At 45.5% G+C, this 26,041-nt stretch overlaps 1 protein-coding gene across 3 annotated transcripts; it reads right to left on the reverse strand.

Annotated features, from left to right (window-relative positions):
- Positions 1-353: 353 nt before the first annotated feature.
- DLAT (dihydrolipoamide S-acetyltransferase) lies at positions 354-18,121 on the reverse strand. Of its 3 annotated transcripts, none has more exons than XM_075279765.1 (14): positions 17,807-18,121; positions 14,190-14,291; positions 13,890-14,014; positions 13,313-13,454; positions 10,631-10,757; positions 9,556-9,731; positions 8,413-8,560; positions 7,834-7,895; positions 7,418-7,522; positions 5,127-5,234; positions 4,516-4,634; positions 4,277-4,439; positions 2,514-2,650; positions 354-820 (listed from the first exon to the last, which is right to left on the reverse strand). In XM_075279765.1, the coding sequence occupies exons 1-14, from the start codon at positions 18,026-18,028 to the stop codon at positions 691-693; spliced, it is 1,866 nt and encodes a 621-aa protein (XP_075135866.1). In that variant the 5' UTR covers positions 18,029-18,121; the 3' UTR covers positions 354-690. The 3 variants fall into 3 exon arrangements, with proteins under 3 accessions (XP_075135866.1, XP_075135864.1, XP_075135865.1); XM_075279763.1 differs by having other exon boundaries at positions 7,828-7,895; XM_075279764.1 differs by having other exon boundaries at positions 7,418-7,515; positions 7,824-7,895.
- Positions 18,122-26,041: the final 7,920 nt, after the last annotated feature.

The following is a 26,041-nucleotide window of genomic DNA, read 5'->3' on the forward strand; positions in this document are numbered from 1 at the left end:
ATGTCCTTGCGCTCTTTAATAAATAGGGGCCACGGAAGCATATCTGCAGAATTGAACAGGAATAGGACCTGTTCCATATTTTGCAGCCCGCACACGTGACCGTGCAATTCACAGTTACGTATACGGGCCAATACAAGTGTCAGTGTGCTATCCAAGAAAGACACAGATAGTACACTGACCTAGCACACGGTCGCCTACAAGGGGGCTGAGGAAAGCTTCTTAGTTTCACGGCCAGTTCACCATCCCTTAGTAGAGTGCAATGGAAACAGTGGCTTTGTGGGTAACAAAAATCTTATTTAATACTACAGGTACATGTACAACATTATAATAATATACAAAATCCAAAGCCTCAGCATTGTCTAAACAGACATTTATTCATACATTGGCAAAATCTGCAGACCTCATGTACAGAATATAGTCAGAAGACCTGTCTTGATCGCTAGGATTTTTAGGAAACATTGACCTCTGTAAGAAGACATTGAACATTGATGACCTGGACACACACAGTCCTCAGGAGATCCATTAGTGGAGTGGGGCACTGGTGGACTGTACAGTCACAGAACTAGGGGTTGGTTTGTTTTTTGTTCGCTTAAATAAAAAAGTAACGTATGGTTATTGTGAGTGTTCTGAGATAGGCGCATATAAATAGTTGTACGAGCACAGCAGATGACCCGCAGAAGATCCCGTCATCTATAGCAGCATGGTGGTCGGCTTCTCCAGGAACTTCTTGAATTCAGCCAACCACTGAGCACCGACTGCTCCGTCCACCACACGGTGATCGCAACTCAATGTGACCGACATGATATTGGCGACTTCAAACCTGCAAAAGTAATCGACGTGAAAATTTTACTAATGGGCAAGTGGCTTGGAAAGAAGCCGCAGACTATAAAATGTGGTGTCCAGGATCTGAAGATATGATACTGAGGACCTACTTACAGGTATGACACATGAACTCCGTACCGATCAAATGATGCGGCTGCTGGAAGCTATATACTAACCGAAAGCAGTCCTGCTCCTATTCAAGGGGCTGAAGTTCCAGACGCCACAGGTATACTGCACGAACCAGAAGCTCTGTACACTGTAGCCCCACTATCACTCACATGAATAGGAGCAGGGCTGCTTCCAGCTGTATACTCAGTATATGGATTCCAGCATCCGCATCAGCTGATCGATGCAGGTATCGGACCCCAACCCATCTGAAATTTCTTTAGATCCTGGACAACACTTGTAACTAGAGATGAGCAAACACTGTTCGGATCAGCCGATCCGAACAGCACGCTCCCATAGAAATGAATGGAAGCACCTGGCACGCAGACTTTGCCGGCGGCCGGCCGCTTAACCCCCCGCATGCCAGCCACTTCCATTCATTTCTATGGGAGCGTGCTGTTCGGAACGGCTGTTCCGAACAGTGTTCGCTCATCTCTACTTGTAACCCCTTAGCACAAGCGCTAACAGCAGGGAGTGAATTTAGTGGGCTCAGGACCATCTTTATCTGGCCCCAACACTGTACAAACAGCTACCCAGATACAGCAGGGCCGCCTTCTATCATCTCACTATGTGTCCGTAGTACAGATAAAGTCTAAAATATGATTTTAACTATGGTAAAATATATAGAAATTGGTTCTCAGGTTACAGTCGGTGCAACTTTGGATACCTGTTTTTCCTAAGGGTCATACATGCTTATTTATGGATATTTATGGACACTTATGGATTCTTATCAATTGGACGTAGAAGATAAATGGAGCACAGATATTAAGAAGAACCTATAAGGAAAATGTTCTCTAGTTTGATATGTCCATATCACGCCCACAGATTCCAGTTCCTGTTTATACATTAAGTTAAAGAGGACATTTCACCACCTCTGCCAAGTCCAGCTCTTTAAAACCTTTAATAGATGCTGCTCCACCATTTCCAGCACAGTTGGGTTTTTGTCCCTAGCCTCCACCATTCCTGAGTGCAGTTAGTTTTGGTGCACTGACATGCTATTCAGTCTCTGTACTGTCAGGAGGGCGGTGTCAGGCAGGAGCAGACAAGAGGGCGTGAGACTAAGCTCTGAGTCACACCCCTTGTCTGCCTCCACCTGACAGTGCACCAAGACTAACTGCACAGATTACTCAGGAACAGTGAGAGTTAGAGGGAAAACCCCCCCCAAAAAAACAAACAACTGTGCTAGAATCAGTGGAATGGTGTCTATTAACAGATGCTAAGAACTGGAATTGGTGAAAGGTTCTCTTTAAATGATCAAATTCCTTCTTTGGGATTGTCACAAGGGACACACTGTAATGACTGAGGATTTGATGCCACATCTAACCCACTGTCATTTGCGGTAGCAGCAAGATGGATGAAATTATAGCAAATCTCATGCAGACACAGGCAAAAAACCTGCAGCGCAAACCTTTTCAAGCCGCGGCATGTAAGGTTTTCACCCTTTACAATGCAGAGCAGAATCCAGGACAGTCAGCCAGCCACAAGTTACCCTAGTCTGTACGTGGCAGCCCCTGTAACCTCCTTACCCTCTCTCATTATCTGCTGGTACTAGTCTGTTCTCGGATCCTCCCACGGCAAGGATACACGCCTGAGGTGGGTTAATGATGGCGGAGAAGTTCTTGATTCCATACATACCCAAGTTGGAGACAGTAAAAGTTCCACCCTAGAAGAGATGACATTGAAGACAATTATCCAGCTGATGTTCTCACTTTGCACAGATAATATTTTATTCATTTTCCAGGATTTTACAGTGCACAAAGCTTCACAATTACTATATAGCTTTATATTAATGGGCGCAGCCACATGGCCAACACTATGGATGTCATCGCGTGCTACCCTGCCTCTCTAATGTAATGTGACCGTACACAGATTAATGTCAGCCATACCCACTGATTTTGGTTGGACAGTCAATAAGTAATATGTATGGGATATCACTCTCTCCCAACAGCAGGTGATAGGTACGAAGGAATGGACTGTGGTATCTGAGTACATCCAATTCTACTGTATTCAAGGAAGATGAACCACCACCAGAGGTGCAGAGTAGCTCTTACACCAGGGTCTCCCTACAGAGAACACTTAGCCATGTGTGCAGGTGTATGGGGTGATCAACTGCTATCTCATGTGTATGGACAACATTAGCCTGGTGTGTTAACCGAAATGTGGCCGCTGGTGACAGGATCATCATTCTACTTCTGTATGCTGCTAACACTAGAAAACACGTTTACTAGGGTGGATCTGTCTGTGTGGGGACAGATCACACCTGCAGCCAGATGTTTTCATCGTAAGCAGTCTTTGGCCTAGTGGAGCTTACAATCATTTTTTTTTTTTTTAAATATAGATTGTGTGCTCCATGTAGGGATCACAATGTACTTTTTTCCTATCAGTATGCCTTTGTAGAATGGGAGGAAATCCACAAAAACAGAGGTAGAACATACAAACTCCTTGCAGATGTTGTCCTTGGCAGGATTCAAACCCAGGACTCCAGCACTGTAAGGATGCAGTGCTAACCACTGAGCCACGTGTTGCCCCCATAGTGGAGCTTACAATCTGATATTCATACATTCATTTAATAGGGACGCGGGCTAGCAGTATAAACTACTGTGAAAACTACCTGAATCTTACAATATGCTCACAGTAAATAACTGCAAATGTCCCAGCTATGACACCTGACGACACCTAGAATGAAGTGGTGATGTGCTCGGAAATTGGCTATAGTGAAGTCTAGAGATGAACAGAAACCACAGCAATAAGACCCTCACTGATCAGACATCAATGTTGCATCAATAGATTCTAAGTCTCCTTTCTGTGGTGACAGACTTCCTCCATGCCAGGCCGAGAAGGACCAACAGATTGTTGTATCTGCAGATTTGAAACCACACAATGGCACACCATCCAATAGGTTGCCATCAGAATCTCTCAGTAGTGTAACCTCAGGCTTTAGGCCTGTAACTTTAAAAGGAACACTACGGGCAAAGCTGATTCAGTGTGTTATACCTGGTGCAGGGCTTGAGGCAGTGAGGTATGAAACAGAGATTCTCTATAGTACGTAGTATAGTATGCCCCCTCCCACGCCCTGTAACAGGTATAACAGCTTTGCCTGAAGTGTTCCCTTAAGTGATGAAGACCGGTATTGAAGTCTATAAAATATTCTAGTAATTCCCCTTCCAGCTCTACCAGTGGGGAAAAAAGTTAAGTTTTTCACAGGATAGATAGATAGATAGATAGATAGATAGATAGATAGATAGATAGATAGATAGATAGATAGAATTTTGTAAGTCAAGGTACATACCTGGAATTCATGGGGCTTTAGTTTGCCCTCTCTTGCCCGTGTAGCTAAGGACAACACATCTTTGCTGATGGATGACAAGCCCTTTACGTGCGCATTGAAGACTATAGGTGTAATGAGCCCAGCCGGCGTGCTGACCGCCACACTGACGTCCACCACGTGGTTTCTAAAAAAGAAGGATAATCAGATTAGACAAGTAGTAAAATTCTGATCCCGCGTATCGCAGGACCCCTCATACTCACTGTCTGATAACGGTGTCCATCCAGGAGGAGTTGGCCTCAGGAACCTTCAGACATGATAAAGCCGATGCCTTAATAATGAAATCATTGACCGACAGCTTAATGTTCTCAGACTTTGTAACCTACAGAAGAGAACATATCCAAAGTCAGAGGTGTGAGCCCTGGGACTACCACTGATTCACAGGATAAAGGGTCACGCTGATGGAGTGTTATCTGTGTGCTTTCCCTTTACAGTGTTTCTGTGCCATATGCTGTGCAGCACGGCTCTATACAAGTGAATGGGGTTAGCTGCAAATCCCTTGCAGTCAGGTTGTCAGACGGCCAATGTGCAGAGATATATTAATATGGGACATAGCATATAACCATTCATAAGATGCAGTGAGGACACATCCTAGGAATAGGTTATCACTTTAGGAGAATAACTCTTTAATTAAAGGAATTGTCTTGTAAATAATGAACATGGAAAGGTCAGATTTAGTGGGTTTTATATCAGAACAAGCAAACATCCAGACAATATATAATACAATGACAATATGGATGGTCATGGAGAAGAAGATGGTGGTTATATACATGGAGGATGTAAAAACATATACGGTCATCAAATTTAGTCATACCTCATTTAACTCCTTCCTTAACTTCAATATTTCTCCCATGTCCACATCGATGGATAGATAATAATGAGGTATTGTTTGTTTGGACTGCATGAGACGCTGGGCAATCACCTGGAGCAAGAGATCAGTGTGAATATCTCATAAAATACTGCAATACTACTACTAGCATTATAGTTCCACCCGGCTGGCTAACGTCTGCTCAATCTGATAGTCTGTGAGAGCGGTCAAGAACTCCATCTGTTGGCCACTACAAACCTCATGGTCAACTTTACCATACAGACTTAGGGTTCGTTTACATCTGCTTTTGTATTCCGTCCAGGGAGAGTCTGCATGGAGACCCCCGACCGGAATACAAACGCAATTGCAAGCGCTGTGCTGTAAAAGCACACGGACCGCATAGACTATAATGGGGTCCGTGTGCTTGCCACGCACTGCCTGCATGAATCATGTGGACAGGAAATAGATGGTGAACTACTTTCCTGTCTGCACAATCCCTGCGGTGATCTGGTGGAAACCTCATGGACCCCATTATAGTCTATGGGGTCCGTGTGCTTTTACAGCACAGCGCTTTGCACTCGCGTTTGGTATTCCGTTCAGAGGGGGGGTGCCCATGCGGACTTCCCCGGAAGGAATCCAAACGCTCATGTGAATAGGGCATAAGGCCAAGCCCCACGTAGGGTATCACTGCTGAAAAACTGCTGCAGAAAAAAACAAAAAAAACAAAAACAAACCGCAGTGCTTTTTTTTTTCCATTACAAAGTTTTTCATTGAGTTTTTGCTGCAGTTTTTCTCTGCCTATTTTCCTCCCTCTATTTAATCTATAGGAAAGCGCTTTGCAGGGAAAATTGACCTGCTAAGTTTTTGAAAACACAACTTTCCCGCTGCTCTATTTTTCAGCAATGTGTGGATGAGATTAACCAGAATCTCATTTACTTTCCTGGTACTGTAACACGGTGCTCTTTGCCTGCAGCAGCCAAAAACGCTGTTTCTACTATGTGCTTTAGCCTCAGAGTTTATGTTCAGTCTTAAAGCTATAATAAAAATTCTTAAAAGGAGAGAACCTATAAATGGCAGATCATACTTCTCCTCTATTCTGAATTCACATGGTTTTGGTATAAAAACTGCATCAAAAAACCTGAACAAAATCTGCAAGTGTAAATATACCATAAAGTGAGCAGGACTTTTTATTGAGTCCATCTATTTCAGAATAATGAGCTCCAGAGTTTGCCATAATACAGTAATGCCTAACAAGCTGATGCGGCCATTGTCATTGATGTTTGACTGTGACATATAGAAAGCTAAAGTCGTTGTGTTCATGTATTTAAAACCTTGCCGATTCTTGTCTGTGCTTAAAGGGGCTCTATCATTGAGAAAAGTCACTTTTAGCTAAGCACATACTTGCATAGCCTTTAGAATGACTATCCCACACCTACCTTTTGTATGTAAATTGCCTCAGTAGTTTTTGAATACGTCCGTTTTTCTTCACATACTAATTAGCCTCCTCCGTGCACTCCGGAAGTGTCTGTGTGCACCCTCTGCTATTCTCTATGTGTATGAGAGCAGAAAGGCTGCTGTGCTGATGACTCATCTCCCTGCTCTACATACACATAGAGAATAGCAGAGGGTGCACACAGACACTTCCGGTGCACGGAGAAGGTTAATTAGCATATGAATAAAAACTACTGAGGCAATTTACATACAAAAGATAGGTGTGGAATAGTCTTTCTAAAGGCTGTACAAGTATGTGCTTAGCTGAAAGTGACTTTTCCCAATGATAGAGCCCCGCGCAGACAAGAAGCTGCAAGGTTTCAAATACATGAACACAACGACTTTAGCTCTGTATATGTCACAGTCAAACATCAATGACAGTGGCTGCATTAGCTTGTTAGCCATTACTGTATTATAGCAAACAAAAGTAATACATTAGGGTTATGTTCGCAAAGCATTTTTACATGTATTTTGATGAATACTCCATGCCAAAATTTGCCTCAAGACCACAAGATCTGCATCCCAATGATAATAATAACAGTGCAAAACCTCATTGAGATTGGATATGTAGTCCTGATGTGGTTTCTGCTAAAAACGTGCAGTGGGTGGACACATATGGATAAACCAAATTGAAAGGTGCTAAATCCTAGAGCAGCTCTGCAGCAGTTCAAGCTACGAATTTGCACCAGAAATCCAAGACGCAGATCTTTAGCTGATTCCACTTTGGAGCTTTCCATCAGAAAAATCTGCCATATGAACATGCCTTGTGAAAGGAGGAATGTGAATTCATGAATCACTGGACTTACTTTTCTGATATTGCTAATAGGGATATCTGTGAAAACTCCAGTAGGAACAGCGGCCACACCTGGAGACGGAGCCGCAGGAGCCGGGGCAGCAGCAGCAGCTGGAGCCTATAGACAAAAAAATAAGAACAAATCTAATGCTATAGCAGGATTATGTAGAAATGAAATCAATGTACTGTACCATACATAACTTAAAGCACATACTGTGTATTATACTCTGTATAATATGTCAGAATGACATTATAACAAGGGTATTACTGAGAGTCAGGCTACTTCTATATATTAAACCAAAGACGTCAATGTTGGTTTAGCTATAAACGTGGCCATAGAGGACGTCACAGCCTTATTATTTTACCAATTGTTCTGAATGAGACTAGAAAACATCTGAAATTCAATAACTGAGGGATACTTACAGGAACGGCCTTAGGAGGAACAAATGACTCAATATCTTTCTTTGTAATTCTGCCATCTGGCCCAGTACCTGGAGGATGACCAGAAAACCAAAATGTAAACCTTAGATCAGTCATAGACACAGCAGAACTGATATTAGACCATGAAATGATGGGGCTCCGAGAGCTCGAGATACATTTGATAGAACACAATTCAACAACCTGTTTACACCCTTGGTGGTGCAATACATGTTACCAAGCCTTATGACCATAAAGTGGTAGTATCACCATCAAAATGTATCCATAGGATGTGCCATGAAGGTCTGATTAAGTCCTGGGTCTGTCAAAAACAAGGGTCCTGCATCGTGATGTAGCTGACACACCTAGGGACCCCTATCCTGAAGACAGGTGCAGGTCCTAGAGGGGGCCTATCAAACATTTATAGGCGAAACGACAACCTATTATGGCAATACCAATAATTAATGCAACCTACATACATGCACTACTATGTTACCGTCCATACTGTAACACACTTATTTATAATTCACAACGCATTTTATAAATAGCAGTGCCACTACCGTAATAGAGATTATGACAAAAAACACTCACCTTTCACTTGCTTGACATCTATGCCTCTCTCAGTAGCCAGCTTTTTAGCCAAAGGACTGGCAAACACTCTCCCCTTCGCTGCAGTAGGAGCCGGTGTATGAGCTGGTGCAGGCGCAGAAGGAGGTGCAGCTGGTGGCAATGTTGCAGCCTTCAATACAAAATAGTCACCATTGAGGGCTTGGCTATACACAGCGTAATGTGAGAATAATATAAGAACTGGGGAGTTCACATCTTTCTATAGGTAACAATCCAATTCCACCATAAAGATCACAATTCAAGTTCTCAAATAGACTATACAACCTTTCGTGGAAATGCCGATTAAATCTCATCAGTTTTAACAAAATCTTCCCTAATTCCTGAAGAAATCTGCTTAATTTTGTTGCAATGTGGACAGTGGGTATCGCTGATCACTGGGCAGATATATTATATACGGAGACAATGCAAGGAGTTGTAGTCACAGATGAATGCTTATTTCCAGTAGGAAGGAGTACATTAGGATGAAGATCAAAGTGGGAGGCGTTATCAAAAACTGGTGCAACGGATAGCTTTCATTTCTCAAAGGGGCCATTGAAAAACTTGGAAAAGCCCCCATGGTGCCCATATGTACAAGCCCATAGCTTCCTACGATGGTAGCTGTGTCCTCTACAGTGCAGATACAGGCAAACAATGGGCATGCTATATCTCCCATATCTGCACAGTACATGGCACAGTTATCATCATAGGAAGGTATGGATGTGGCTTTTTCATCCAGGCTATAGAAAGCCCTGTAGCGATAAGGAGGCTACTATCACCGTTATACTGACAGATATGCAAAAAGCAGACAAACCATTTAAGTCAATAGTGCCACCCCCATGGTGTCCATTAACAGCAGTGCTATACAGCCTGTGTGTTCTGCAATGTATACAGGTCTATACAGACTGCCTGTTTGCAGGACCCAATTGCGGATCTAGATGGGTATCCACTGATAACAAGGTAAGTAACCTGTGACTCGCTGAGCCGGATATACTCCATTGTATACATACAGTGTCCATTTACCACACAGGTATGAATAGAGCTTTACATCTTTTTGTGCCTTTAGATGGTTGAGCCCGTACGCAGTATAAAAAGTCATATATAAAGCAAGACGTAATATACATAACTAACCGGAGCCGGCTGAGGTTTAATATCCACTGTGCCGGCTACTTCCTTGTAATCTGCAAAGCTTCCAACATCAGACTCCTTCTCCACTATTATGCAGAGGGGTGTCCCGAGAGGTACATCCCGAGTGCCCTCAGCTATCAGGATTTTAGCCAAATACCCTTCTTCTTGCACTTCAAAACCTACATGAAATAAAAAATAAATGAAGGTTATTAACCCTTACTATAAGGACTGTAATTCATTCACATTGATCTACCACTAAACATAATTCTGGACACCATAGGGACAATTATTTGGGATGGTAATCTAACCACCAGTATGTTTTCGTAGAGTCACATGTAATCCACAGACGCCCATGGCAGGTTGTATACTAGTAGTACCCCATGCTATGGTAACATGGGCAGCCGCCTCCATTACTACCACAATCCTGAGCCACCTTATATAAACTAAAAAGCAACTACTCCTGTAGGGCGTTTACACGTGCAGGTTTTCTGATACAGTTTTGAAGCCAAAACTAGAACTGGACAAGAGAGAAGTCCCATCTGTCCTTTCTACATTTTGGCTTCATGAGAAAATCTGAATGTAGAAACGCAGCCTAAGTTCTAGGTGATTGAAGGAACCATGGATGGCCAGGAGAAGTGATGGATTGGTTGCCCTGGTCATCAGTAATAGATCAGTTGGGGTCCTACACCTAGGACCACTGCTGATCAGCTATGTGAAGGGGCCATGATACTTGTCCAGTGACAGTGTATGATCATAAGGGGCTCCAATACTGTGACCTCCATCAAACAAAAGAAAGGAAATCTGTTGGACCTCAGTGCTTGACTATATGAAGAGGGAGTTGAATTGGAGAGGGGGATGCCCTGCCATTCACTGTCTATGGAGCACAGTTCTCAGCGTTGTCAGTCTGACCCATAGTCTGAGAATAGAGTGGCAGGGTGTATATACGACATCTACTCTATTTAATCTCCAACTCACTATGGTCAAGCAGTGAAGATGAACAGGGGCTTCAGCAACCCCATTCCAGCTGCAGTAGGGGGAGCCGCTGTCTAACATACACTATGGGTTAGCAGGCAGATACCTATAGTTGCTTTGTCTGTTTCAATCTCTGCTAGCAGATCCCCCTCACTGAGTTTGTCTCCGACCTTCTTCTCCCATTTCTGGACTGTGCCCATCGTCATAGTCGGTGACAGCGCAGGTAACATGATCTGTTTGGCACAAGACATACACAACGTCATTGCATCACATATCTAAAAATGGCGACAATATTAACTGGATTTTAATAGGGCTAGCTGTAATAAAAGAGATTTACCACTATAATGTCTGCCTGCATGATCCCCAGGTAAAAGGTACAATCAGTGTAGGCAGGAGTGGGCGCCTTCTGTGTAAAACTGCCAGCACAGTAACACCATGACATAATAGTACATCTGGTGTAAAGGGTTAAATTTCACCTGCTTAACCAAGCAAGAGGTGAACCACTACTTTCATAATACTATGGCATACATTCCTGGGTTCTGATAAAATAAAGTACATCCCGTACCTTAAATACTTAAGGGTTCAATAATGACTGGGGAAGTTCCACAGAATCAGCGCAATGCCAATATTAAAAAAAAGGGGTCTAAAAATGAGCCCAGAAACTATACAAAGGGATTTGGGGAAGGTGGAAACTTAGGCAGGAAAATGGTAGATAACGTATAACGTGGATAAATGTGCAGGTATGGACTTGGGCCACGGAAACTATTTCTACAGTTAGGCCGGGTTCACAAAGGGTTTTTTGGTCAGGAACCAGAGGCGGAGACCGCCTCAGGTTCTGGTCCAAAATACAGGTAGCTGTGACTGGATGCCGGTGAAGTGCACTCCGCTCCGGATTAGGCCCAATGAATGGCCCTAGTCGGGAGTGTCTTCAGGCGGATGTGCGAGGCGACTCCACCTGAAGAATGAGCATGTCCGTTCTTTTCTCTGGGAGCCAGAACAAACTGCTCCCAGAAAAAAAGAATTGACCGGCTCCCATTGATTTTAATGGGAGCTGTCTTTTTGGTCAGGATTTTGAGGCGGATACAGCCTCAAAATCCTGACCAAAATACCCCGTGTGAACTTACCCTTACATATTAGATTGTAAAACACTGGGTAAGACTACTGCTGAAAAAGACTTGGAAATATTGCTCGATAGTAAACTTTAGCAACCAGTGCCAGGCAGCTGCTGCTAAGGCAAATAAAATCATGGGAAGCATCAAGTGAGGAATAGAAGCTCAGGACAATGACACACATTCAGTAAGGCCCATCTGTAACAACCAAATGCAAAGCTGGCTCCAGTGCAAGATGGACACCTTTAAAGACGTACTCGTTATTTTTCTTTTTTGAAAATGTGTAGTGAGTAACTTACTGACAGCTTTACTGTGCAGTTATGTGCTCTCTCTGGAGCACTAACCTCCTCTCTGATGAACAGCGTTTCCTGTATGCAGTGGCGTAACTAGGAATGGCGGGGCCCCGTGGCGAACTTTTGACATGCCCCCCCCGACTGACCCCCTCCTACGCATTTCTGCAAGTTCTATTATGCCTAGAGATGAGCGAACACTGTTCAGATCAGCCGATCCGAACAGCAGGCTCCCATAGGAATTAATGGAAGCACCTGGCACGCAGACTTTGCCGGCGGCCGGCCGCTTAACCCCCCGCGTGCCGGCCGCTTCCATTCATTTCTATGGGAGCGTGCTGTTCGGAACAGTGTTCGCTCATCTCTAATTATGCACACAGTATTATCCCCCATAGTGGCCCCTGCACACAGTATTATGTCCCTTAGTGGCCCCTACACACAGTATTATGCCCATAGTGCCCCCTGCACACAGTATTATCCCCAATAGTGGCCCCTCCATACTGTATTATGTCCCTTAGTGGCCCCTGCACACAGTATTATCCCCCATAGTGGCCCCTACACACAATATTATGTCCCTTAGTGGCCCCTGCATACAGTATTATCCCCCATAATGGCCCCTGCACACAGTATTAAGTCCCACTGTGGACACCTATAAACAATTATTATACTCTGGGGTCTTTTCAGACCCCAGAGTATAATAATCGGAGACCTGGGGGAATAAAAACATAAAAAACTACTGTAACTTACCTGTCCCCGGCTCCTACTCGGTCTTCTCCGCTGCCTTCTGCGCTGCTGTCCTTGTTCAATGACGTCGGACGTCACATGACCCGGGACGCAGGCCGTGTTCATGTGACGTCAGGAAGGAGGCCTGGCAGGATCGTGGAGAGGTAAGTAACATGGTTTTTATGTTTCTTACCTCTCCTGGTCCGCCAATCATCATACTCGGGGGTCCGAAAAGACACCCCCCCCCCCCCAGTATAATGATAGCAGCGGTAGCGGCTGTCGCCGGGCCCCCAATGTCCTGGGCCCTGTGGCAGCTGCCTCCGCTGCTATAGCGGTAGTTACGCCACTGCCTGTATGAACAGGAGGTCAAAATCATAATGTAGGTCTACGGGAGTCAAATTGAGGCTCTAATAGAATAGTATTGTGAATCTGACCTCCTGTTAATATAGGGAACACTTCTGTGCATCAACGGAGCAGAGGGGAGGAAGATGCTCCAGAGGGGTGCACTTAACTTAAATATAAAGAGGTGATTAAGTTATTCAGTAATGTTAAACTACACACAGGCTCATTCTCAAGCAGAGGGAACAAAACATTTTTATTGGAGTGCTTCCTGAACTTCCTGAAGAATTCACTGCAGATGTAAACATAGCCTAGCAGTGTCTGGTTTACCTTCATGTGAGTGGGATATGAGCTGCCAGGGGCTTGAACAGGTGCTTGGGCCTGCTGTGCTGGAGCTGGTGGTGGGGTTGCAGGGGCTGCAGGAGCTGCAGAGTCCAAGGTGTAGTTCTTGAAGGCATCAATAAGCTCAGGCCTGCAGCAGGAAAAATAAAAATGTCTTACTATGTCTAATGTGGACAGAAAAAGAGCAATGACTATGTACAAGTGTTTAAGTCACAACCACTAAGGGCTAGTTCACACGGAGTTCCACGTGTACACATTCTGTCACAGCTGCCGCGACGTGATGCCGGTGCAATGCACTGGCATCCCATCGCGGCATTCCGCTTTGAATTAGGCCCAAATAAATGGGGCGGAGCTTTGCAGAATCCGCAGCAAGATAGGGCAGCTCGTTTCTTTTTTCCGCTACTAGCTAGAGGAAAAAAGTAGCCAGTGGCTCCCATTGTAGTCAATGGGAGCCATTTTTGGCAGCGGATTTTGAGGCAGATTCCGAATCAAAATCCGCTGTCAAAAGACTCCGTGTGAACTAGCCCTAAGAATATAATTTGGGTGGACGCTCCCTGTCACTTACTTGTCTACTGTGATGCAGATTACGGAACCAATAGGAACATCTCTTGTCCCTTCTGCCACAAGGATTTTTGCCAGGTAACACTCCTCTATACTCTCAAAACCTACTGTGGCCTTGTCAGTCTCTACCTGCGAAAAATATCAGATGTGAGTAACATCGCCAACAGAATACATGACCACAAACATGGCACAATACTGTACATGATACAGCACTGCCTGCTCTGTGTTCTTCAGGGGCATTTGTAAACTTTGGGCAAAGGATTAAACATTATAAAACTGGAGGTAAATCCAGCTGTTTCTTTACCTCCGCTATGAGATCGCCTTCATTAATTTTTTCTCCTTCTTTCTTTTCCCATCGGGCAATGGTCCCCATCTGCATTGTGGGGGAAAGAGCGGGCAAAGGCACCTGCAAGAGAGAAGAAGATTGTCATTCAGATGGAAGACATAGAACAACTGGATGCAACCCAACATTTCACATAATGGGGGGCAAGGAACATGTATAGTGTTGTGCAGTATAAACCCACAATAATACAGCAGATAATCAGATCACAGAGAACGTGTTAAAAAAAAGCCTGAAATTCTAGTATAATCTGCGCACTGAGAATTGCCAAGGAACTGATGGGTGAAGAATGAGATGTGGCAGCTAAAAATGGCCGGCTAATGCCAAACAACACTGGCCTGAAGAGACGACAAAAGCAATGAATGCAGGGCAAAAAGAGAGGGGGGCTGCAGTCTGGTCTGATCACAGACCCCAGCAGTGTGATCACTGGGCAACAGCGCTACTTACTGACAACTGTATACAACATATAGAGTTAATCTGAACTTCTGCAATATTGAAAACAATATTATAGGTCCATTACTGGGTATGAATATTTTCAGCATGTGTACATATTCTGTGGCACATACACTAAATGGTCTTTGATCCCTATGCTAACAGTATTATGGACAGACCCCACAATAACCAGGAGGGCGACATGGCTGAAGTAGTATATTTTGTGCTACTATGTGTATACTATATTTTGTGCATGTTATAGACCGTGTCAGGACGTAATGCTAGGACTGTTGTCTCACATAATCTGAGGCTACACACTTACAACTATGTGCATGTGCCCGGTCTGTGGTAAATAAACACATGGATGAGATCTGTTCGTCACCCGTGTCTCTACAAACCAATTCACTTCATCTAGTGAGCCCAGGCCGCAACACGGACATGTATAGGCCCTGTCCTGGGTTTTGCACTGGGCTTACAGCCACATAAACGGAGGTATGTATGGGGTCATAGAGACAAATGGGTCAGTGTGCTAGCCGCAAATATGGCAGCCGTCACACTGACAAACCAAATATATAACATATTGCACACACTGGTCCCTGCACCAATGGGGGTTCACTATCTGGTTAACACATTAAAGGGGTTGTCCCACGTCGCATACTCACCAGTCTTCGTTGCTCTAAAATCTTCTGTCTTCCGGGTTTGTTGTGTCATTGGTGGGAGGGGTCACATATGCAAAGCCAGCGGCAAGATGCCGCCGGCCCTGCGTGCGTGCTCATAGACCAGTCTAGCCTTCACAATGCGAATACAGACCTCCGCCTCTCTGTATTACAGCAGATGCCGGGTCTGTATTCGCATTGTGAAGGCTAGACTGGTCTATGAGCATGCACGCAGGGCCAGCGGCATCTCGCCGCTTGTCTTATGCATATGTGAATACAATCCCGGCATCCGCTGTAATAGAGAGGCGGATGCCGGGGAGTGTAGACGCCGGCACAGATGCCAGCAACATCGCTATGCTCCTGGCCTGCATGAAGCCAGCAGCGGCAGAAGCGATGCTGCTATTCCGCTGCTGACTTCATGCAGGGAAGAAGCATAGCGATGTTGCTGGCATCTGTGCCGGCGTCTAACCGTCCCCGGCATCCGCCTCTCTATTACAGCGGATGCCGGGTCTGTATTGGCGGCCCCTTCCCCCCAAAGGGCAAACTACCCCCCCCCCCCCCTCCAGGCTTGCTCCCGTGTACTTAGCCCCTCCTCCCTCAGAGCAGCAGATACATCACTTGACTTATGACCAGATAAGTCAAGGGATGTGTGCCAAAAAAATGAATAAAGTAAGATAGTGGACAAACAAAGCAGTTTTGCTGAAGCAGTGTATTTAGGAAAAGTCTTACATCCACATTAACAAGCAGTATAGATAGGATCCTTGTGATGGGACAACCCCTTTAACCCTTTAAAGAGGAGCTGTTGCTCCGTGACACTTGAAGTGTATGCATTATTTCCCTTGCCCTTCATCTGACACCAGTGCTGTTTTAGCCTCCAGGCTTTCTATAGTCACCACCATAACCCTGTCTGTAACCTAACCCCTAGAACGTGGCAATGCTCAGCACTGCCGCATCTTGTCTACTGTGGAACTACAAATACCAGGAGAACGTTCAGTGTGTGCAGCTTTTTTCACAGAAAGTCTGCAGAATTTTCCTCTGTGGACTTTCTGCTTCAATTATACCTATACGGAAACCATATAACTGTTTTGGAAATCGCTGCATTTCCACTGCGTGTATTTTTCCCGCAATGTCTGGATGGGATTCGCTAGATGGGACTGTAAAACGCCACATGGGACTTCAGTATGAAACTCAGTGCAGTTGCATATATATTTGGGGTATAGATTTGCTGACGTAACCCTGCATCTTAAAGGGGTTGTCCAACTGCTTAAAATTTATAAATAATTTCAAGGCTTTGGACAATAAGGAAATGTTCACACAGAGGAATTTGTCACTGAATTTGAGGCAGATTCCGCTTCATAATCAGCTCCGAGTCCAACTCAGACCAGCCCTCATTTATCTCAATGGGAGGCAGATGCTGATCTCTTCAGCTAGCGGAAAAAATAAGTGTCAGGGTTCATTCACATGGGGCGGATTTTGGCGCTGAATCCTCCTCAAAATCCGCCCCCTAACAATAGAGGTCTATGTAGACCGCTAGCGTTCTTTTTTCCGCTAGCAGTTTATTCCCTCTGGACTAGGACCATTCATTTGGGCCTACTCCAGAGTGGGAAGCCGCGACAGGCGGATTTTGGTCCTGTTCTGGCGCATCAAAATTAGGACCAAAATACGCCATCCCGTGCCCTTGTGAACGGGGCCTTACACTCGATCTCCAGGAAGATTCTGCCTGCCATTGAAGTGAATGGGAGGCAGAAAATTCAGTCTGACAGCTGCAGAATTTGATGCAGAATTTGGTCCAGCAGAAAAATTCAGCTTCAAATTCCTGAAGCCGAGTTTTTCTGCTAGGAAAATTTCCGCGTTGTGAACATCCCCTTATACTCACCATCGGTCCTGTCAGTCCTAGCTTGATGATTGGCTGTTACAGTCACATGTTTGTGTCCAGATGTCATTGCAGAAGACCAAGAGACAGAAACTTGCGGGGGAACCTGGAAAGTGGAGGCTTGGGGTGGCGGGGAATCAGAAAGGGGAGTATACTCAGTTTGTTATTTTAGACCCTTCTAAGCTTTTGGACTACAAGGGACTTAGCCACCCTCTTAATAACCTGACCAGAACAGAAACCCCCTGGCACGTCACTATAGTTATGTCTGCACAGACGGTTGCTGACAGTCTCGTTCTTAGTACTCAGGACACACGGACACCTATGTAAGGTGATGCTCCCTATAACATGACCATCATAGAATTACGACCTTTACATGATTTTCCCTATGGAAGTGCGACTGCTGCAGGACAATATAGTGCCAAGTGGGACGGCAAATACTGGGTTATACATATTGGGCACCTGGTAAAGTTGTGCCACCTTAGGGGGTCATACTATATAGAAGACACAAGAGATCATTACCATTAGCAGGAGAGTGTTATACATTGGCATCATGGGCACATGCCAGTCAGGTGCCCTCTATGCCAGACATGCCGTCAGTCTCCCCATAACCCCCTCCTCACCTTCTGATGGGGAGGCAGACTGTACCACCGCCGTCCGATCTCCGATCCCTGCAGCCCCGGCACACGGGCGGTGGGCACCCTGGTTGGGGCACCTATCAAGGCTCTGAGCCGGCTGCCTGTCCCCATGTGGTACCGCCGGAGCCGCCCCACTTGGTTCCCATTTCCCCGGGCCGGTAGAGCAGAGCGGAGAGGCCCGCGGAGCCTCAGGCACAGGCGGAGCATGTCAGCGGAGGGAGCACTCAGGGCCTCGGTCCTCTCCTTCTTCAATGACCTCCCCGGCGATACGGGAACACTCACGGCAAATGCTTTAACCTCAACCTTCCCCTAGAGGTCGCGCTTCTACAATTTCATCGAAGGACGCCATCTTGGTACACCTAAGCGAAAGGAAAATCCCGGTAGTTTCACCGGAGAAATGTTTCCCTTTAAGGCTGGCCTGTAACTATTATTATCAATGTAACGTGACGGGCTGGAAAATGTAGGCAAAAGGTCTTTAGACGCTCCAAAGTTAGACTTACAAGCTGGAGGACAAAGATGGCGGCCATAGACTTCCGGTGACCTCAAGCCCTGTGATGCAGTCGCGCTGAGGTGGAGTAAGATGGCGCCTTCTGACGTTGGTGTACGTACAGCGAAGCGTAGGTGGTGACAGGGCGGGGGCGTGTCCCTGAGTGACGGGCGCTCCCGGCAACGCTTCGGTCACGTGATCTCGTTCTACTGGAATGTGCCTGTGGTCGCTGTCCTGCCCTTGTCGTGAAGACGATCACTAGGTTTACAAGATGGCTTACAGTTCACATGAGAGTTACTGGACTATGGCAGAAGGACGATGATTTCTATTATTTAATATGAGGGCAGAGGAAGTGCAGATTCGAAGTACATGCCCTCTAAATTCTTAAAGGGGTGTTACAGGATTGAAAGAAAACATGGCGGCTTTGTTTCAGAAACAGCGCCACACTTGTTTATGGCTTGTGTCAGGTACTGCAGCTTAGAATCATTGAAGTGAATCAGACTACACTGCAAAATTACATTAAACCTTTGTAAAAATTCTGCTATATTTTTATTTCTCCCATGAGATACATGCATTGTAGGAAGGAAGCTGAGCGTCGTCTCCAGGTCTTATCCGTGCATGGCTGGGGTCAGACCGTTGTCTCAGCCTACATTGTGCGGCCTTCAGAGTATACTTGAGGTTCTCTGGAGCGACCCTCGGGTGTTAGTTGTTACCATTATCCTATGGGACGCTTCTGGGGCCTGTATAAGGAGGAGGGCTGGCTTTCCCAGTTGCCAGTTTTCGTGGTTACCACCTAGAATTCGAGGCTCAGGGAGGAGGATTGTTTATGGTAACTACAGCTGACTAGGAAGGAGTTTGAGTGTTGCCTTGTGTGTGAGTCTGGTTTGTTCCTCCACACTTCTACTCTACCCTGTCCCTCAGTTCTGTTTGCCTGGCACTATCTGGTTATTTGTGAGGAAGTTTGGGTTCCAGTTTGTTGTGCCCCAGTCCTGTGTTAACCCTTTCCTCACTTTCCCTCTCCTCATTCTCTGGTTGTGTATTGTGTTGTGCTGCGTGTCTGTTGTCCAGCACATCCCATCCTGTTTGTTTTGTCTGCAGCTGCACCTTGGTTTCTGTAGGGGTCACCACCTTAGTATCCCCAGTCCCTAGCTCTCTTGTAGCTCTTGCCCTATCTGTTGGCTAGGCCTTCCTGTTAGAGAGCCAGGAGTTGTCGGGGCCAAGGCTAGTTTGGGTACAGCTGACCACCACCCGCAGGCAGGGCCTAGCTAGCCGCCGTAGCGTCAGGGAAAGTCTCCCTCCCCTGTTCCCTTAGCGGTGCAGTCTGCAGTCCAGATTCTGGGTCTGGGCATAGACACGAACGTGACAACCAGTTTCTTTTACTGTGACAGCTAAGGCCACTGAAGGCTTTTGCCATCACAAGTGAGTATAATTTTTTTCCATTTCACTCTCCCAGGTCTCTTTCCCATGTACTGAGATTCCTGGACAACCCCTTTAAAGGGATTCTATAAGCTCAAGTGCACAAGATTTGGTTCACGCTGACGAGAGGAGGAAGCTAAGAAGAGGATCAGAAGGAGTCAGTTTCTATCAAGAAAGGGGGCAGGGTGATGCAGGTCCTGTTGATGACGCAGGTGTGCTCAGGGTACATGATTATGGGGGCGGCCATTTTGCCTGAGCTCCTCCTCTGCTGTGTTAACAGCATTTAGTGATATGACTTGCAGCACAGTCCTGGTTATTGGCAGCAATAGACTGGAGTCAACTCATTGAGGAAGCAGGTAAACACGCTCTTGTGGCAGCACCTGTACAAGGACTAGTCAGTGGGGAAATCACAAGAAGCATTACAAATTCCAGGAACCATCGCTTAATGGGGAGATCGCTCTTAAAATTCAGGTCCAGGGCCTTGACAATAAGGAGATTTGGTGCTACTGGCTCTTTAAGAAGTGTTCATGTACTGTAGTCTCAATCTATAAAGGAGGTGCAGCATCAATTAGGAGGAGGTGACAAGATGGCCGACTGTGAGTCCCTTGGGTAGAGCTTGTAAACTTGTTCAGTGAGGGTTTTCACCATTCGTGTCCAGAAGTCGCCACCGCCATCCAGATGTCATATAGGATGTAGATATTGCAGTGAATTATGAGAAATAACGTGACGCCACATTGGTTTCATACACATCCTTTATGTACAGAAGAGGCCACAAAGTGGAATGATATATACTCGTTTTATATACATGGCGGGATGTAACAATCCCCATCTTCATAATAAAATAAAGCTAATCGTGAAATCTGCTCAGTACGAAGTTGTGGCAATAAAACAGTAATAACCATACAAGTCATGTAGAGAAATGTCTGCTGGTCATGATACATATGCCAATACAAAGACGTACCAGTGTAAAAATAGACACAACTCTGGGCAAACCAAGAATATTAAATACAATGTTATACAAAATGTGTACAAGAAAAGAAAGACACAAGCAGTCTACACTCACACACAAACCACTGCGCCTACACACCCAGGAGGGGGCTTGTGCCAGGACATGCCAGGCATAGGCAAGGAATAAAATCCCATGTTACAGACTGGTAGCATCACATATATACAGATATGTCAGTAAGAAAAGCCAATACAATAAGCTACCGTGTCTGCACTGGCCAACCCACGAGCTATAATAAGTGATGGGATCCATGGTGGACATGTTATTCTTCTATTGGTTGGAAACGATCATTTTGCTGGAAATATTCGCAATGGCACTTGAAAAACTGCTAAAAATATACAAATAAATTAACATACGGCTGAATTAAGTGCTGCAAGAGCTGCATTCCTTGCCTTTTCTCCAGATAATAGTCTATGATTGTTGTTGCCCTATCTGTTTCATTGACTGGTGCCCCACAAGGTGTTATGACCAAAGTAGGGCAAGATGGTGCCCAGTTTGGAGGTTTCTGCCCCCCATTTACTGTGGCTTGTGGATGTGGATTCACCGATGATGAGCCTAGTTGTCGGTCACTGAGGGCCCCCCAATACTGACTGTATGGACATCATCTATGCAGAAATGTACGTCACCTCTAGGTATGTCGCCATGCGTATGCCCTCAGAATGCCCTTTAGGCTCACACTGACTTATTTCTTAAGCCACTGTCTAGTACTCTAAGGCTCGTCTTCTGCCTGCACAGTAAGGGTAAGTTCAGTCAAGATTTTTTGGACAGGAACCTGAGCCGGTCCAAAAGCCGGGTAGCCGCAACTGAAAGCCATTGCACTGCAACGGCAACCAGCTGCGCACTCCGCCTCGGATTAGGCCCAATTAGGAGGGAGTGTCTTCAGGCCGAATCACAAGGCAAAACGGCCTGAAAAATGAGATGTTGCTTCCTTTTCCACAAGCTGGAACAAACTGGCTCTCTAACAAAAGAAATGACCCGCTCCCATTGATTTCAATGGGAGCCGTCTTTTTGGTTAGGATTTTGAGACGGATACGGCCTCTAAATCCTGACCAAAAATCTCCGTGTGAACTTACCCTAAGGTGAATCAAAGCTCCTCCTTTTCAGTGGGCAGAATGATATGCCCTGTGAAATTGCAGAGGTCACACACCCCTAAAGCCGGCCCTGGACTTATATCCCCCTCCCCGCTCTTAAGGATGTCCTGCTCTTAGTTCCCTTCACAATAGGAGCACAAACTGCACCTACACAGTGAACATAAGTAATAAAACACACAACTGTAAGCCAGACAATCCTCTGTGAGTGAGCCATAACAGCACTCATCTCTCCTGCCCTGATGGTTTCTAGTCACATCTGTGTTCGGGTTTCTATTGGGGAAGTCCACTTGCGGACCCCCCCCAAACAAAAACCTATCCATATAAAAAAGCGGTTTGGTTTCCGCATGAAACAAGCAGCACTTTTCTCTCCGTATGATTCGTGCGGAAACCGAGCAGACTCCCCGAATGGAAACCCGAACACAGATGTGACCCAGGCCTTACAATGTATCAGTCCAGCGATTGTACTAGATACAATCAGTATTACATCTGAACAGGTTGTCAGCCTTTGGAGGAGGCTTCTATTCCTTGACATCTAGCGGACATGTTGAAAGTGATGAGACATTGAAACAAAGTAATACAGAAAGTTGTGACTTATAAAGTAAAGAAGCGTTATTTACATAAACCAGAATATTAATACAATGATAGGCTTTGTAGAGGCCGGGACCGTACCCAGCGCAATCGACTCTTTGTCAGGACCAATGAGACAATTCTGATGACGTCGTCCTTTAAATGAACCCCATCACTGCCGGCTTTTACTGTTTTTATAAATCATCAAAAAATTAAAAGTGATCCAGACATTTTAGCCAACACATCACACATATCACAATTTCTACACAAATGTTACAAAGATGGCTGTCAAAAGTCTTTACAGCACTGAAAAAGTAGAAATATATACAGGGTGTAATTCCTTTCACTTTCTATAAAGTAGCAGACTGTACAGGCACTTCATCCACGCGTGGCGTCTTATGTTACCATGTACATGGCCACTATATTGCTGCCAATGTTTCTTGCATAAGAGCGACCAGTCCTCGAGCAGTACTAGGACCCCAATATAGTCCACTATAATAACATCTGTACATATAGATTTGGCTTTGGATATCTTGGGAATGTTCTGTAACATTCTTCTTATACTGACCAACACATCTCCAAAATCCCGACCTTCTTCTCTCCTCCTTACAATGCTTTCTAGATAGCAGGTAATGGAGGATTGCGAATAGAAATCTACTGCTGGAGTATGGAGGAATGGGGATGGCGGGGGAGTCAATTCCATCTAGAACTTTATACAATGAGCCATACATAGAAAAACCTTTACTCGCCTCTCCCCAGGCCTCTGTTTCTAGAGGCTGCAGGTTCGGTCTTTAGTCTAAAACTCCCCTGGATGTTGGTGCCAAGTGACTGCTGGCGCCGGTGGTGACCGTCACACTCCATCTGTGAAGAGTTCACCTGTAATTGACCGCAGCGGTCACTTAGACATCACTGGGGGACCTGTATACAGACGACTGAAGCAAACAGAGGTTTGAAGAGAGGTGAGTAAAGGTTTTTTATATTTATCGCCCCCTCAGGAGTACTGTGAAATAATAATGAAAAAATGGATAGAGTCAGAACACCCCTGTTAAGGAAACTTGTCATGAGGAATTGGGCCCCAAAACCACCACCATCCTGCTATCCACGAGTATAAGGTTATATTCACACAGCCTCAAAATCCTCTGTAAAAACGAGCCCTTTGGGACCTGCGCCTAGTGCCACGGCTTTAGTACACTTCGTTTAGTACACTTTTTTTAATGTGTTGAAAAAAACCAGGCGTCTGTCCCTGCATTGAAAACACTGGGAAGCAGAATAGGGCCGGTTTTTCGAGAAGATTTTGAAGTGGAAGACTGTCTCAAATTCCTCTGTGTGAACATACCCCAACAGGTTCCCAGCAATGTCGTCCTATATAGTGGCAAGTTCTGCGTCATGTATGCAAAATGCTTTATTCACAAGCCACCTCCTGTGGCATCAGGCCCATGTACAATGCACAGATGGAGGCCAGTACGCCTCCCTTTACTGCGCATGCACCAGACATGGCATACATGACCTATACGACGTCAATAAGCCAGGAGTGGGACTGGCCAGTGTGACTTCTCCAGAAAGTGGCTCCACCCTGATGACTATGTAGTCATGGGAATACTGTAGTATTATATTGCATAAAGTAGAGGAACCCTCCTGGGCATCAGGTTGGTGGCATACTGCAGCCCTAAATCCTCATGACAGGGTCCCTGCAAATAAGACACCATGTAATGTAGCCCCATAGAAGAGGGTAATGTTTGCAGATATGAGGTATAGCAGGCGTGTATAGCAGCAGTTTGGGGGTGAACGTATGTGATGTCCTGTGAATCTGATGATGTAATATGTTCTTACCAGTGATGTCACAATGAATATAGCAGCAAACAGGGAAGAACTAGGAGGTAGTCAGGACAAGGGCTGTGACAGGCAGGTGTCATTTATACAAGGGACTTAGTTTTATGATTTGACCTTTTACAGATGGCCAGGCCCAAAAATACGGTATAGTAAGGGGAACTGATGCAGAGTCAAACGGCTGATCCATCTGAGAGCCAGCTGTTGGGCCCCACAAAATACATATTTATGGCCTATCGTAAAGCGAGGCTATGAAAAAAAAAATCCTGGACAACCCCTTTAAGCTGCTGTAGGCACCTCTGGAGGCGGATTATCAGCCCTGAAATTCAACTGGCTGATCCTTCCCCCAATATCACATGAGAGTCAGTCAGACCTGACAAAACTTGGAGGGGGGCAGAAGATCTCACATGACTTTACTTTAAAGGAACACTAGACCAAGAAGAATTCTGAAGAATGTTCTTTGTGATCTTCTAGACTAACAGTCTAGAAATATAGAACAGAAATACTACTTAGAACAAAGGTGGAAATGTCTTGCTGATTTAGTCAAGGGGGCAGGGCTTAAGGAGCCTTTGGGGCACAGCAGGGAGGCCACTTGTATTACAGACAGTAACATGAGTATGAGCAGGAGGAGGGGGACATGGCTGAGCACCTGGGACACAGAGGAGAGGGGTTTTTTAAATGTATTTTTTTAGTTTTATCTGTAATATGAGACAAAACAAAAGAAAGGATAAGGTTAATGGGCTGGAAGATTGCATGACTTTTCTTTACACTTTCTTGGTGAAGTATTCCTCTAAGTATATGGGGATAATATCACTCCTTAGAGGAGGAAAATAGGGAAAAAAAATTTTGAAGCAAAAACTGGTAAAATATTTAATATATGGGAGTTGTAGTTTTGCAACAGCTGCAAGGCCACATTGACAGGTGACCCTGCAGCTGTACGGGGATGTATAGGGCGTTTTTTTTGCGGGGCCAGCTGTACTTTTTAGTTATACCATTTTGGGGGATATCTATTGCTTAGATCACCTTGTATTGAAAAAAAAACAGGAGGTGATTTAGAACTTTTATTTATTTCATATTTTTAAAGCTTTTTTTTTTTTACTATTTTATTCCCCCCGGGGGCTTGAACCTGCGGTCACTTGATCGCAAGTCCCATAGACGGCAATACAACTGTATTGCCGTCTATGGGACATTCTGTCTATTAGTATTACGGCTGGTCATAGAGACCAGCCGCAATACTAATATAGCAGTGACAGGCCTGGGAGCCTCGTTAGGCTCCCGGCTGTCACCCGAACAGGTCGGCTCCTGTGATATCGCCGTGCAGGAGCTGGCCTGCAACGTCACAGGTACGGGGCCGGTGGGGACCGGCCCCGGGGGAGAAGGGGCCGCTGATACTGACCCGGCATCCGCTGTACTAGAGAGGCGGATGCCGGGGAGGGATAGACGCCGGGGCCTGAGACATCGCTGCCCTGCCCTGCATGAAGCCAGCGGCGGGGGGACGGAGGAGAGGAATAGCATCACTCCTCCCACTGCTGGCTTCATGCAGGGCAGGGCAGCGATGTCGCAGGCCCCGGCACCTGTAATGGCGTCTATCACTTGCCGGCTTCCGCCTCTCTATTACTGCGGGTGCCAGGCGCCACCTTCAGACTATAAGACGCACCCTTATTTTCCCCCAAAATTTTGGGGGAAAAAAGTGCGTCTTATAGTCCGAAAAATACGGTATTCCAAAAGGAACACGATGTTTAAGGGGCCTGCCCCTAGAGGGCAGCAAGCAGAGGCACTGTTTTCCTATTTACATCTTGAGACACAGATTTGCATATTTTTCTAAG

The sequence above is a fragment of the Leptodactylus fuscus genome, chromosome 6 (genome assembly GCF_031893055.1).
Source record: "Leptodactylus fuscus isolate aLepFus1 chromosome 6, aLepFus1.hap2, whole genome shotgun sequence".
Lineage (NCBI taxonomy): Eukaryota > Metazoa > Chordata > Amphibia > Anura > Leptodactylidae > Leptodactylus > Leptodactylus fuscus.

What these genes read in the sequence shown, in the direction of transcription:
- DLAT (XM_075279763.1), bottom strand. Translation starts at nt 18,028, where the DNA reads ATGCTCCGCCTGTGCCTGAGGCTCCGCGGGCCTCTCCGCTCTGCTCTA. An exon ending in TTAAACCTCAGCCGGCTCCG is followed by an intron (nt 8,561 to 9,555) that starts GTTAGTTATGTA and finishes TTTGTATTGAAG; the next exon opens with GCTGCAACATTGCCACCAGC. An exon ending in CTATTAGCAATATCAGAAAA is followed by an intron (nt 5,235 to 7,417) that starts GTAAGTCCAGTG and finishes CTCTTGCTCCAG; the next exon opens with GTGATTGCCCAGCGTCTCAT.